Raw genomic sequence first — 16,155 nt, forward strand, 5'->3', positions numbered from 1 at the left:
CAAGAAACGAGCATTCAGCCACTAGTGGAGAGTTTCAAACATGGCGGAAAACCTAAAGAAATAACAAGCTTTTTGGTGTATCCGGTACACACAAACTAACGGAAGTGTTGACAAGCTAGGTGTATCTATAGCTACATCATCATTTCTGTGCATATTTTATGCAATGCAGAATCAAATATGTTTTAAGCTTTTCTATAATTGCATATCTTTAGTTGGCCATTACGACGTTCGGTTTGGCGTGAATGACAAATCTCCAATGTAGACAATGCAAAAAAAAAAAAAAAAAAGTTCCCCTTTCAGACATTGCGATCTATAGGGCAGATGATCTAAAGGTAATCTGTTTCTGTGGAGCACGGTTGACGAGGGTGTCAAGTTGCCAGCACAACTACCAACCGCCTTTACTTATCACCAACTAATGTCAGATACCCATTAAAGCTGGGCGGACTCAGAAGCGCTCTAAGGATCCCTGAAGTTAAAAATCACAGTCTTCAACAGGATTCGAGCCCGGAACCCCTCGGTTCAGAAGCCAAGAGCTTTACCACTCAGCCACCGCGCCTCAGGATCACAAAAGCCGAATAAGAATGGCCATTTTGTTTTGGTCAAAACTGTCCCCCTACTTGAGCCATTCTAATTGAGCAATGAACAACGAATGACGAGAAGGCGCATGGGAACAATGCTGATTGTGAATACAAATCTGTACGGACAGATTTTATTCCATCGCCAAATCTACTTGCTTTTGAAGTGGGGGGGGGGGGGGAGAGAGATAATGAAAAACAACACACACACACTTTTGAAGTGTTGTGTGAATCCCGTGTTTCGGTGGGTCACAAACACACAGACACTAGCCGTGTCCAGCAAACGTGTAGCCAGCAAGACGAGAACAGAAATGTAGCAGACTGCATTGAAGTGACATAATGCACATGTACGTGTCCAAGTTTGTATGAGACAATGTACATACAGTGAGTAGACAGAAACAGGCATGCGCCTAGTACACCACTGCATGGATAGGGCTCAGGAATGGTCAATCTCTAAGTCCATTCAATCAATAAAACCATTCAATCAATAAGTCCAAACTAGATCTAGAGCTACATTTGTGTGATGCGATTACTTAAATGTATTTTTTTTTAATTTTAATCCAGTAAATTATCGTTAAAGCTACACTAAAAAAACATGACAAGATCTACAGCATAATGACACACATGACATCGGTCTGGATATTTAAAACTAGGTCTAGTTAAGTCAGTTAGAATCTAGTCCTAGACACCGTAAATGTATCCATTGCTATCTTGGACCTGAGTCACTCACCGTCTCTTCATTCGCTGCTAACATTGTAGAACAACAGAAGAAAGGTAATCCAAAGGGAAATACTCTTATTAAAATGATCAGGTCAATGTGTTATTCAATAAACCACAAACCATAAAAACAACAAATTTCAGACAAACAAAAGTCCGATTTCTCTCAACTACCGGCTATGAGGAAAAGGAAAAGTATCGTGTCATCCTGTCGCTATAACATCTAGATGTGAGTAGAATCTCCCATTTCTTGTTGGGTCTCCCTCACAAAGTAACACAAGAATGAACAGGACGCACAGGAATGTGAAAAAGTCCAAGATATGAAGAAGACCATGAGTGGAGGGGGCGCAGCGAAAAGGCTTGGGGGAGGGGCAGTCACTGCAGCTTCCCTATTCCCCACCCTCCACTAAAACAAAGAGGTCAGTGGCAGAGGGTCGCGCGTATCCAATTCCATCGCATGACAATTAATTGGCGGCGACATACAGCTTACACTTCTGCTCAAGACAAGCGGTGTGTGTGTGCATGTGTTGTGAGACGTGTGTATTTGCTCTAACGTGGTGTTGGCACGCAAGAAAGTTAAAAAACATAAATAACAGCCTTCACTGCCGCCCTAACAAACAGCCCGCCAAAAAAGAAGCAGACACAGTGGACGAGGTAATGGGCAGACGTCAACAGTTTACCGAAAACTTCCGAGGAGATTGTCACGAGTTCTCACGCTGTCTACTTGTAAACATAACGGGGATGCTCAGTTCGCATGTATCAACAGTCAAATCACACCATAAAAGCAAATGTAGGCATCATTAATACAGTGTCAATTCATAAATTTAAAGCCATAATCACTTTAAATGTTTGATGTTTTATACTGAAATTGACATTTAAACTCTAAGATATACTTCCCAGAAAAAGTACACTATTTTTAGAGCATTGTTTCTCAATTTCTTAACTAGTAACGCTGCACCCCCCCCCCCCCCCCCAAGAGTTGTCCAGCTTTAGGAGCTTCAGAAATACATTCTCCTGGTGTCTGCACCATTTCTTCTAGGTAGGAAGTGAGCAGGTGTGATGCAGCGATACAGCAAAGAGAGAGAAAATGTGGGCAGCAAGCAAGTTTGTATTGTAATCATCTGAATCGCTGTTAGATCATCCTGTCTTTAGCAAGACTAAATCACTGGTGAAGGCATATCTAGCGAAATGAAAGGTACTACTCAGAAGATTAAATGATATCGCTTAATATGTTTCTAAAACATTGGTAATACTATTGTTTTTACTTTTGTATACTCGTGAGTTTTTTTTTTTTAAACTAAATGCAAATGCAACATTTGTTTGATACTATTAAAAAAAAAAAAAAAGATTTCGGTCCCCACCCCCAGTCGAGCCCCCACATTCTAAGAAACGCTAAGAGACTTCACCAAGTGCCAGACATTGATATCCTTTGAAATTGTACAGGTGATTCTCAGGTAGTTAGCACTACCTTATCATCAGGTTAGATCAACTGCCAGTTACCGACACGCAGGACATTAACATGATAGCAAGCTCTAGCACTTTTATACTAAGGCTTTAATAGATTTGTTTACTCGAGAAAACGGTGCCCCTGAGGGAGTGGTTTAAAAACGTATTTTTTAAAATGCATTTCTTAAAATCTTAATTAGATATTAGCTGGCATTTCAAACTGGCTTTTAGCTTTCGGACTCTGTCTTTTAAAGCCCAGACATCACCATTCTCTATCTCTCCCATTTTTGAGAAAGTCTTTTGATGTCTGGAAGACTGTTATGATAAAAGGCCCTGTTGATCCCTATCCTAGCAGTGTTATGTTAGCGTGACATATTCCAGACTGAGGCTCAGATGGTTTCCTTTCGATCTCACCTTTAGGAAGAATGAAAACGAGTCCCGATAGGAAGGTAATTGCGGAAGAGGTTGGGCTAACAATGAAGAATAAAAACATTTCCAAACAAGACGGGCATACCACTAGTACAGTATTCCACGGTCACAGAAACGTTCTGTAAAGTGTACTTGTGACGCTAGTATTGGTTTCACGGAATTCGTTATCGTTTAGTCCTTAAGTTACCTGCACGTTTTCCAATACAGAAATAGGAATAACATTTCTAGCGGACATGTTTCATCACCACTTCTTAAACAAGTAGCACCCCCCCCCCACCTTTTTCACCCAAATCGATATGCTTTAAAACTGCACCAATTTCCTGTCCAAGCAAGTGCTGTAGGCCTCAAATGTTACGCATCGTAATAAATTTCTTGTGGCATGAAAAAAAGGCGTAGCTACCAGGAGGAGAGGGAAATGGAGTGTTCAGAGATGCGCACCCTTAAAGCACGAAAAATTTCCTTTAAAATGGTTTCAATTTTAACTCGATGAGGATATAGAAAGACAAAAGTGTAATATAAACACAAGACTAGCTGAGTCAATTGTCTTCTAGCAGCACAGAATAGAGGTAGAGCAACTTTAAAGACAGCATCTTAGAGCCGAATTAATTACCCAAAGAACCCATGAACAGCCAGTGTATATTTGTTCTATTCTACTCAAATATATTCTAAAATTTCTGTCAAACAAAATGTACTACACAATTCTGAATGCATTAAAAGTACTGACAAGCAATACGTAGTAATCCTTAGCAAGCTTACTTTAGGAAAATATTAACCAGAAGGGGAATCACTCAAGGAATTTCAAACCAACATGACCCGATTACCTAGTACTCATCTTAAACGCGACTACCCTCCCGTCTGTTTCACCCGGCGCCGACCTTTCAGCGACCTTAAAGGCCCGCAGTAGATAACAGATGTTTTGAACGGTGGGTGATAGCGCGTCCGTGGCTCCCTAGCAAGAAGTCTTCCTCTAGTGTGGAGTTCACGGTGAGAAACTCCAGTAGGCCCCTGGCTGTGTGCTGCTGTACATCTGGGAGCTAGTTTCAACGTTACAAGATCTCGTGGGCACACTGACGTACACACGCGCAGGGCTCGAATTTGAAGTCATATTCAACTCTCTATTCAAACTAAAAACCCAGACTAAGAAAACCACAAGAAATGAGCTATTTGAATCATTAAAACTATAGAATTGGAAAGACTTGAATAAAAAAAACAAACAAACACATACACATTTATTCATTCGAATCTTAATGAACTAAAAATAAAATCCGAATATTTCTTTTATGTATTTATTTCTGTGAAGGCTAGGTTTTATTTTCAGTTACACTGCTTCGTTTAGGTTGGGTTATTATGTACACCAGCTTAGTCTCTATGTCAATTTGACCTCATATTAAGTCATTTTACTAATTGGGGGTGGAGGGAGATGCACGGTTGACGAAGTTATTATGGAGTTAAGTGAATGGCGCCAAAAAAAAAAAAAAGTAATCGCAGGGCTTCTGTAAAAGAGTAAAGTAAAGTTTCCCTTTCAGACCTTGTGGTCTATAGCGCAGATGATGTAAAGGTCATCTGTTTCTGTGGCCTACGGTTAACAAGGGTGTCATGTGGCCAGCACAACGACCAACCGCCTTTACTTTTCCCTAACTAATGTCAGGTACCCATTAGAGCCGGGTGGACTCAGAGGCGCCCGAAGATCCCGAAATTAAAAAATCCCAGTCTTCACCAGGATTCGAACCCCGGTCCCCGGTTCGGAAGCCAAGCGCTTTACCACTCAGCCACAGCGCCTCCTGAGGGCTTCTGTAGTCCACACAAAAAGACCATCGACTGACCATTTGCAGAGTCAACAACCGATGTTTATTTTAGCTGTAAAATCTCAGGATTGTACGAGAGCTGCAGGATTGTACGAGAACTGCAGGATTGTACGAGCTGCAGGATTGTACGAGAGCTGCAGGATTGTACGAGAACTGCAGGATTGTACGAGAGCTGCAGGATTGTACGAGAACTGCAGGATTGTACGAGAACTGCAGGATTGTACGAGAACTGCAGGATTGTACGAGAGCTGCAGGATTGTACGAGAACTGCAGGATTGTACGAGAGTTGGTGAAGACTAAGGGACGTGCTGAAATCGAAAGTAAAATTGTGAAACTCCTTACATCAGGACAAAAAACCATATACATCTATCTCCCTAACACTGACATCAGCAGTCTGACTCTAATGCCCAGAAACCATTGGTCGAGAAAGCCAGTTGTTACTACCAGTCAGCATGCGCAAAGATATGAGGTTTGATGTGTCTTGCTAGAAATCTCTTATCAGGGCCAGTGATAGCCAGGAGACACAGAGTTCAACACAAGAGAGGGGAGGGGGGGGGGGTGGAGCAAAGATGCATCTGTGAGCCAACTATCAAGATCTGAATCTCAAAAACATATTTCTCAGATATGTTGCAACGAATCATCTTCATATATTTTTATTTTTGAAAGGCGGGTTTAGAAAAATATTTGGAATGACATCACGGTGATGAGTTATCCAGGAGAGCCTCGGGCCTGCATCCCTGGGAGCTTGTACACACACCTTTGTCCGTTAATTCACCGCGTGAACCCCCATCAGTGAGAGCATGTACACACGCTTTATTTTTTTATTCGGCAATTCCCCCTTCCAAACACTGAGGGGAGTGCCTCAGGTACACAAAAAAAATAATCTCATTGATTAAGCCCTCCTCTCCCACAGCACCCACGTCTTTTTTTTTTATTTACACCCCCCCCCCCAAACATTTCTAGTCCAAGTAATTGTTTTTAAAGTACGTCATAACATGTGGTACTGTCTTATACTTATTATCATATTATGATAGCGTCTTGTATAAATACGTCTTGCACTAATATGTCTTGTACTAAAATCTAAAGGGCAGACGATATAAATGTTACTTGTTTCTATGGCCGACGGCTAACGAGGCTGGCATGTGGTCAGCACAACGACCTCGGTACAAAAGCCCCCACGCCCCTGCGGCTTCGGTACGAGACAACTGGAGGTCACTTGCTAAGAACTCGGGATAAACATTAGAGGCCTAGAGAAAATCCGCTGCCTAGGACAGACGTAGACGGCGAAAAAAAAATTGAAAAAAAATCTATGTCTGCGCCGGATGTGGCAAAATATGTAGGTTATAGTTGGGGCTGCGTAGCCAGGGAAAATACTGCATTATTCATTCATTTTCGGACTCAAATACAAGCCTTATTATTATTAGTATGTCTTGTACTAATGTCTTGTAATAGTACCAGTATGTCTTGTAATAGTACCGGTATGTCTTGTAATAGTACCAGTATGTCTTGTACTAATGTCTTTTAATAGTAATAGTACTAATAGTATGTCTTGTAATAGTACCGCTATGTCTTGTAAAAGTATCCGTATGTCTTGCAGTAGAAGTAGCGGTATGTCTAGTACTAATATAAAGAATGACTTCAAATACATATACTCATCTACTACACTGACTAAAATCGCCCCCCGATATTGCGCGGTAAAGTGCCAGACGAACACGAGAACAGCCCATCAGTCCTTGTTCAGCAGCCGGATGCAGTCCAGTGACTAGGAGCAGACAATCTATCACTCGAGACAATAGATAAAACAGAGCGCTTTTCACCAGCTGTTCATTTAGCCCGCCACAATCGCTGACGTCAACTAGATCTAGATTTCATTAATATTCATGGCGTCAAGCAGACGACAGTAAATAAACAAAAGGAAAAGACGAAAACCGCTAAATTGGAATCATATAGATTTAGACTCTATGTGATAGGGAAAATATAACCCGTTGATCTATTCATTAGTGAATTTTTAAAACTTTGGATGTTACTAATTATAGTGATTATGATATTTATAGATCTAGATCTAAATATTTGAATAGGAAAGACACGAACCCTATTCTAGATCTAATTTAGTAGACGACTAAACGCACTAAAATTCAGTAACGGTACCCAAATTGCACCGAAACACTGTGCTAGATAACTACTAGAATAAGAGTCTAGTTCTATCTAGTCTAGTAATCTATGTGATGTCATACCGTACTGAATACAGAGAATTGGATCTAGACCTAGATCTATAATGTAGAGGGACAGATCTGAATGTAGGCCTGATATGTGATCAACGACTCATCTAGATTCTAGTAGATCTAGTCTAGATCTATAGGCTAACACTAATAATTAGATCAAGTAATAACAGATCTAGATATATGTAGATCTAGAAGCATGTTTAACTGGAGACTAATTTCTAGGATATAGTTATAGATATAGATCTATACTCTAGCTAGATCTTACTAGAGACTAGATCTAGAATAGTAGAGTAGATCTAGATCTAGAATCTAGAGACTCTAGATCTATATAGATCTAGAATATAGATCTAGTTTAGATTAAGATCTAGATCTAGATAGATCTACTTTTTATTATGAATATAAATCTAGACAAGATCTAACTAGATTTTAGACTACATAATGAGATAATGTGAAGTCAAATCTAGAATCTAGTCTAGATATAAATCTAGATCTAACAACGGTTACGCCAGTTACTTACGCCACTTACGGTGATCAAAACAATAAAGTAGATAACTAGGCTAGATCTAGAAATTACATGAAGCTAATCAATTCTAACACAAAACAAATACCGTACATGGTCTACCATGATAGAGACAAATAATCCAGTCTTCTTCTCATCCGTGTCAGAATGGAATTTGTTCAGTTATCGGTTAGAATCTAGATCAAGTTTTTTTTTTTTTTTTTTGCCCCCTCCTGGCTAAGCTCTCATGAATAAAACAATACAGTGCCACTCGGCCTGTGCTTCAAGTACAAGGCTATAACCACGACTCACGGCGGAGCTAGACAACCAGTGTGTGCTCGGGAACCAGGGGAAATAACTGTCATGAACAAGTTTGGGGGGGGGGGGGGGGAGAGATGTGTGGCTATGTGTAGCATGAGCAGTGTTTCCAGTGCTTGGTATTAACCAACTAGATCTAGGTATATGGATATATATGACCAGCGAAAAAGGGGGGGGGGGGTGAATTTTTTATTTCCATTATTTTATATGTAAAATAAATAAACGTTTAAAATCTACATTGTGATAAAAAAATTTGAATGAAAAGGTAGCTTCAAAAAGTATTGTGATATTGCACACATGTTAAATATTGGGCTGTGAGAATCTATTTACCATACGAGACGAAATGGTGGCGTGATAAAAATAATTATATTCTTCTTTTGTGTATTTAAGTGATTTAAAATATGCTGTTTAAGGGAAAACATGCAGGAGTGGGGGAAATGAGGTGGTTGATGAACTGTACTGTGACATTAATCCCCGATGTCACTGGGATGATTGCAGTGAACATGGACAGCTAAAAGATAATCCTCATGATAATACCAAAAACAAAAAAAAAAAAAAAGGTATAGATTAACTACATTAACAAAACTATCGAAGTTAATTACGGTCTGTGTTATAAAACAAATATAATGCTTCCAAGCGAGGTAACTCTTCATTTTTTTTGAAGTGGAAGGAACCAACTAAGTGTCCTCCCTTTGCAAAGTCGACTGAATTCATTCTCAGGTGCATTCCCCTTCAGCACGCGCCATTTAGAACTATAGAACTATTCTGATTAAATATTTACTGTAAAATAAACGTGTAATTATTTTATTCTCAGATTGTATTAGATAAAAATATTTTCTTTTGACCATTGCCCTAAAATTGAATTCTAAAAAGTATGGGACAACCCAATGAAACAATGTACATAACAAGAGCATTTCTCTCCTTGCAGTTGTGTCGACAACCAACATTTTAAAACAAAAGTGAAATAAGAAATGCAAGTTAGCTCCCCTTCCCCCATGCCTCACCAATACCCGGAAGTTACGTACGTGTACACGCAATGCTAAATGTCTCCTGTCCATATAACCACCAAGTGATAGATGGCCATCCATTATCTGGACAGCTTTCACAATTAATGCCTGGGTCTAACTTCTCTGGGGGCGCGGTGGCTGAATGATTAAGCGCATGGCTTCCGAACCTGTGGGGTCCTAGGTTCGAATCTCGGTGAAAACTGGGATTTTGAATTTCGCGATTTTTAGGGCGCCCCAGTCCACCCAGCTCTAATGGTTGCCTGACTTTATTGGGGGAAATCGGAAAGTAAAGGCGGTTGGTTGTTGTGCTGACCACACGACGCCCTGCTCGTTAAACGTTGGCCAAAGAATCAGATAACCTTAACATCTTGTGCCCTATAGATCGCTAGGTCTGTAAAGAACCTTTACTTTTTAAAACCTCTCTAGCTAGAAACCAGGGGCGTGCAGGACACGACTCGATTAGGGGCCGTCACGTTCAGCTGAAGGCGGGATAACGAAACCTACAATGGCTGCTCTTTAGTGGGAAGAGTAATGGTGTTAACAAGTCATATATATATATAGCATATACTAATTATAGAATTATATGAGATACATAAGTAGTATGAATATTTACAAATGAGTTCTATTTTATGTTCAAATAGCATAGTAAACTAAACATCTACACGATATTTTTAATAAAATTATTACAATACCAATTATCTGATTTACCTTAGAATGGGGGCGGCCATATGCAAAAAGAGATATTACTGAGCAACAGAAATAAGAATAATATAATTTTTAGTTCCCTTTAGTAAATAGAAAAATACAACGTAACTTTTAGTTCCACTAAGTTCTACAGATGGAACAATTTGATTCAAATTAATTCAATACTAAATGAAGTGATTTTTTAAACAATAAAAAATAAAATGTCACGCAGCACGAGTTTATTGGCGAAATCGATAGGAAATTGTTTTTAAATAAAAGTCAAAATAAACGAGTCAATTAAATAAAAAATGATAATGACAGTGTGAGTTAATGGGAACTTCAAAAAATGGTCGAATGTGTATTGAAATCAAAAAGTTGTACGGAACATTGGAAGTGTTGGTGAAATGCGTAATATAAACAGTGAACGATACATTCCCCCCCCCCTCCTCCCCCACTGTTTGTCACTTTAATTTGTAAGTTCTCGTAGCACAAACTATTTTTTTACAATAGCTCTATTCAAGTCACTCCTTCATAGAATCTGGGTGGGTGCGCTACAGCTAATCTCAAAAACGGCTCTCATGATTTTCTTAGAAATTTAACAGTTGGTGTATATCACTGAGAAAAGAATTACTAGCTCGTTGGCCACACGAAAAAAACTCTAGTTTGACCGATATAATTTTTCAAAGTAAAAAGTAAATAAACGTAAATTTGGCTGGAGACTACATCTAGGTCTAGTGCCAACAAGGCGTTAGCAGCCGTATTAACATAATTGCGATAACTGAGTACATTTAAAGTTGCTTCAATTATACTGACGTTTATAAACGCTGCTTATAAACTTACATACATCTAATATAGATTACATCTAGATTCTAGATCTATAAGTAGATCTAGACTAGAATTTTAATCAGAACTTTAGGTCTAGTGCTAGATCTAGTTGTCCATATAATGAACATATCAATAAATAATCGCACAAATACACCTTCCTCGCTGGCCGAATCAGAAAATGCATATTGTCTAGCAGCTGACGATGTCGCAGGTTTAATACCCAAATTGCACCAAAATTTTTTAAAATCATTTTGTAAAATTATTTAATACTATTTAAAATTTAATAATGGAGGTATTGCGGACTTCAGGGCTGCAGTTGGGAAGAGGCTGCAGACATTGCTGTAAACTGATTTCTTTAGAAGTATCGACAAGGACTGCCGCCTCTAGATACTCAGAATAGTAATCACGTGACTGAACTATTCAACACAACTTCTGAGCTATGATGCCCAGCACAACTATTTACCTCATCCTTTTGATGCAATTTTCTTGAATACAACTTGGTTTTCTACCAAAAACAACAACAACAACAAACATTAAAATATTCAAAGCCCGATGCGTTGTTCCATGTCTACATGTATCTAGGTCGAGATAGCCTCATTCAGTGCTACCTTCTGTTCCATCTCCAGACTCCAAAGTGGTCTGACGGACAGTAACAGGTGACGCGCTTCTGGCCTGACACCGGAGGCAACACTGAGTGAAGGGCGACGGGGGATAAGGGGAGGTGTAGTGGGGGGGGGGGGCGAGACTTCCGAATATACAAACACACCAGCGGTGAGTGATGGCAGCAGAGAATCAGCGCCCTTTAATGACGCCATTTACTTTTCTTACAAACACAGGTCTGGGGATGGTGTGTGTGTGTTCGTGAGGTGTGGGTAGAGGATTCAAAGATTTGGAGCCGGGAGAGGGAAAATAGAACTGACTAAAGGGAAGGGGAGGGGGAGAGATAAAATGACTAAGGAAGACGTAAAAACGCTATCATCGTTTAAAATAAATCAGTTCGGTTCAAATAGTGGATTACTTAGTACCATTAAAGAATCAGTTCATGATTTTCCCGAGCATACAGTATTACAATAATGGATCTGACTTCTTCGCATGTGATAGCACGTGACTCAGTGCGTCCAATGGTTGAGGAGTCAACACTGCCGGATTTTAAAAGACATATGACTTGAAGCCTTTCACCTGAACCACCAATTCCAGGATTGCAATCACCATTTACAATTTCCTCGACAATACCAGAGGGAAGGAGTAACGGCTACAATTCCAAATCAATTTTTAATAATATATACATATAAGGGAAAGAACCGCAAAATCACCGTCGTCGTATACCTCAATACTGAAGGAATAATATCCGTTATTCTATTTAAACCAAATTAATTAATAACACAAATTTATTAACTTAATTGTTTTTTTTTAATTGATCATGTATTGTCATCGACTTTTAATAATTATGCAAAATTTCAAGTTGATCCGAGAACCGGAAGTGGGAGAAAAAAAATCGTGTACGAATCGTAAAAGGAGGACCAACAGTCACACAGATCAATAAGTACCATTACATTCGATTTTTTTCGATACCAAACAAAATAATTAATTACCAATAATTAATTAACTAATTTAAAAAAAAATCGATTCATGTTTTGCTAGGTACAAGAAATAACTATGTAAAGTTTCAGCTGAATCCGACAATGGATGTGGAAGAAATAGCGTGCACACAAATTAAAACAGACAGACTGACAGAGGGAATTGATAAAAGCTTTGTACAAAATTGCCAAGTCTACATTAGGATTCGACAGCAAACATTCTCATACTGAACCTGAACCCCCTCGGCCCAAGTTATTTGAGGGAGGCCGAGCACAACAGACTCCAGTCACGTCGCGAACAACATATCGATCAGCAATGCCATCTCCGCCTCTGGAAACTGCTGTCCGTCTAAGGAGAACGTTGCAAAAATAGTTAGGGCCGAGAGAAGCGGGGTGGGGGGGGGGGAGGTGTTCTATCAATGGTACAACAGCGGACAGAACGAAATTTTGTGGAGAATTTAAAACTGTGCACTGAATAGAGGCAGGCGACCTTAACATCACCTGTCGTAGAGATCGCAAGATCTGAAACTGAACCACCTTAACAGTACACACGTCTTATACGGTGTGGGCATTTACTTGTGATTAAAGAGAACTATTCTACCATTTATAATCTCTCTCTCTCTCTCTCTCTCTCTGATAAAATAGAGCATCCCAATAGCTCCTTTATGTCAAGAAAAACAAATGTGTATTAAGATAAGATAACATAAATTTTATTGATCCAATCAAATGGAAATTCAGTTTGACTACAATGGACAACCTCACCGTAACTACCATCACAATAGCAATATAGATGCAAATACGAACAACATTCACACATGAAACACATACACACTCATAACCATTAGACTTCTATGTACTTCTCGATGACGACTGATGATCTTGTAACACTCTGACCGAAAGTGGGATAAAGGAGTTTTGAAAATCTTTCTGTTTTAGTCCTAATGGAAAGGAGACGACCACTTCGTTCAGATCTTATGTAACAGTGGTTTAATGGGTGCAGGTTGTCCATAAGAATCGTGAGTGTTTTGGAAAGCCCTCTGTCGTGGAAAAGCTCTTCAAGGGATGGTAGCCAAATGTTACAACTAAAGGGACAGCTAGGTTGTGATGTCGGACGAGACGAAACTGAGCAGACTTGACCCACTTCACCATTTAGTCGAGAATTGTTTTTTTCCGTCCCTGATTTACCTCTATTGAGGCCCTGGGGGGAGGGGGGGGGTGTGAGAGGGGCAATTTTTTTTTTTTGGATTTAAAATGTCTATTTTCTAAAGTGCTTTAAAAAATAAAGCTGTATGTCTCAGAGCCACTGCTAGCTAGATCTTTCTCTTCACACAGACCAGCGTATAAATTCATCAAGTGTCATCTGTCGCCAGTCAAAATCAAAACGACTGTCATGACTCACGAGCCCAAACTTATCAGCAGACACATAGGAAGTAACCCCCCCCCCCACCTCCTCGTCATAATACTGGGGGGAGGGGGTGTCGGCTTATCTACTACAGCATAAAAGTAAAACTAGAAGAGCACGCCAAATGTTCACAAACTTTCTCCAGGGACTCGTGCACCAGCTGATTGTTCTTAAAGTCTCGACCCACTCTGCTCCTTCTCCATCAAGCCCCCCACCCCGCCACCTTTAAACCGAATCGCCTCCCAATTCAAAAACTGTCAACTCTAAAGTCTATCTAGATAACTCCTATTTCTCCAACTTTGAAAAGCCTGAAGGTCACAGTGACAACGAGTTTTTGCCCCTGACCAAGTTCACTTAGATCTGGCACGCCTCCAGGTTTTTAAATGTGGCCACACACACAAAAAAAAAAATGTTTTTCAAATCAACGTTTAGATAACAACTATAAGAATCTAGCTGAGAATGAAGCAAGATATACAGAGCTGAAGGAACTAATGGGCGAATCCAAAGTCATTCCGACTTCGTGGGCATAACTTGGGCAGACGAATGCAAATATCACTAGTCTCTAGGGAGACCAGCACAACATCACCTACTCTTCCCACTCCCTACCACTCTCAAACAAATGTCTATGGACCATAGGATCATATTAATCCCGCTGTCCACCAGATCTCAAACATAAGTTCTTCGTCTCAACCACCTGGCACAATACACAAGTAATGCTAATTGTCTTATTTCGGGAAAGAAATATGAAACTTGTGCTATGAAAGTATATTTCGTTTTTTTTATCTCTATAATATTTTGTTATATCTATGCACATTTGTAAGACCAATTCTATCAAGGATATTTAAAATTTAAAACTGAAGTTCTCTGAAGAACCACAAAACAAAACAAAATTAAAACAAGACAATACTTCACTGACATACTGAATGCTAAAAGAACAGAGTGACAGAGACGCAGCTAGGTGTGTGTGTGTGCTTTTGTGATATGCTGCTGGTCATTTGGTGTACTGCCTTATATGTATATATTGGTGTAAAAAGAAAGGTATTTATGCTCATGCATAAAATTATTACAAACAACTACAACATAAAAGCGTACAGAGATATCGTAAGTGGTGCAAAGCCTTTAAGCCTGTGCAAAGCCAAGAGACAGAAGCCACAGCTGTGCACAGCTGTAACGAAAGTGCGCAACGTCCACGCCCCAGCAAGGATACAGACAACAGCTTCAGGCCATGATAGTTTAAAAAACTCACTTACTGTCGGGTTGGTCAGCAGTTTACCAAACGTCATCTCGCCGGCCTTGGAGCGGATGCGGAAGAGCTTCCGCGGGTGAGGATTGCTGGAATCCACAGATGACTCTGAAGTATCGCTTCCGGCAGGCCCGACCGAAGATTCCCTTGACGGGCTGTAGGTCAGCCGAACCGGTGTGGTGACTGGCGTTCCGTTTGGAGTGGACATGGCCATCAGCTTCTTCAAAATTGAGTCCCCAAACAGAAAAATTCAAACTCCCAGTTCTTACGTGTACCTTAAGCGTTGGTCAGTGATGCCTCTGGTTAAATCTCCAATGAAAAGAAACCACAAAAACCTCACCATATCCACAGGACTTTTAAAAAGTTTAATTTCAATCAAGTAGTAATCCACGTATCAATCCATCACAAAAAGTATTTTGTAAAAAGCATCCGATCTAAAAGACTAACTCTAAATTTAAAAAAAAAACAACACACTATATATTAAAGAAAGTATATTCAAAAAGTCACACTTTGTTTGAAATGAGAGCAACAGCTATACGAAACAAACCCTAACATGACTACAGGACATGGGCGTAGCCAGGATTTTTTTTCGGGGGGGGGGTTGGGGGGGGGGTGAATTTTCCCCCCCCCTACCCCCCCCCCGGGAAAAAAAAATTATATGTATATATGTGTGTGTGTGTGTGTACATAATCTGTATTACATTCTGACCCTTCATTCTTTCGGAAGACGTTTATTGTGCCCTAGAATAGGTTCTTCCATGAGTTAGTGAAAAAATTGTAGATTCCTCGACATTACTAGCAAAGGGGTCTGGGGGAGCGCTAGGAGCTCCCCCAGCGCGGGGCAAAGCCCCGCCGCCAAGCACTATTTCTGATATTGAAAACCAACAAAATGCATATTCTGAGGTATCTACAGTGGATTTTTCTGCTATTAAAAAGTTCTATTTCAAAAACCTAATGTGCTATTCTTACTGACTTAGACCCTCCCTCGTCGTTCGGCGCATTTGCCATCAAGCTGTTTCCATAAAATTGTGGACTCCCCCCATTACCAGCAAGGGGGTCTAAGGGAGCGCCAGGAGCTCCCCAGCGCGGGGCGAAGCCCCGCCGCCAAGCACTATTTCTGGTATTGAAAGCCAACAAAATGCATATTCTGAGGTATCTACAGTCCATTTTAATGCTATTAAAAAGTTTTATTTCAAAAACCTAATGTGCTATTCTTACTGACTTAGACCCTCCCACGCCGTTCGGAGCATTTGACGTCAAGCAGGTTCCATAAAAATCTGTCACTGGTAATGTCTGAAGCCTCTTCCCACCTACCATGAGGACCTCCATGAATGAGTGGCGTCAAGTTGTACTAGGATATCATTGCAACTCTTCTTATGCATAATTCATTTTGTCGGAGAACATGTC

At 40.1% G+C, this 16,155-nt stretch overlaps 1 protein-coding gene across 11 annotated transcripts in view; it reads right to left on the minus strand.

Annotated features, from left to right (window-relative positions):
* The window catches only part of LOC106064038 (septin-2-like), an 86,846-nt gene that overhangs the window by 27,044 nt on the left and 43,647 nt on the right, over positions 1-16,155 (minus strand). For 6 of the 11 annotated variants that reach the window (XM_056005953.1, XM_056005952.1, XM_056005950.1 and 3 more), the window contains exon 2: positions 14,757-15,197. The exons of 2 other annotated variants lie outside the window; for them this stretch is intronic. In XM_056005953.1, the coding sequence (XP_055861928.1) occupies positions 14,757-14,963 (207 nt within the window). In that variant the 5' untranslated portion in view covers positions 14,964-15,197. Of the gene's footprint in view, positions 1-1,305; positions 1,526-3,354; positions 3,418-7,807; positions 8,007-14,756; positions 15,198-16,155 lie in introns of those variants that run through there. 3 more of the 11 variants (XM_056005959.1, XM_056005956.1, XM_056005957.1) reach the window with 3 other exon arrangements.

This window comes from Biomphalaria glabrata, chromosome 12 (genome assembly GCF_947242115.1).
Source record: "Biomphalaria glabrata chromosome 12, xgBioGlab47.1, whole genome shotgun sequence".
NCBI lineage: Eukaryota > Metazoa > Mollusca > Gastropoda > Planorbidae > Biomphalaria > Biomphalaria glabrata.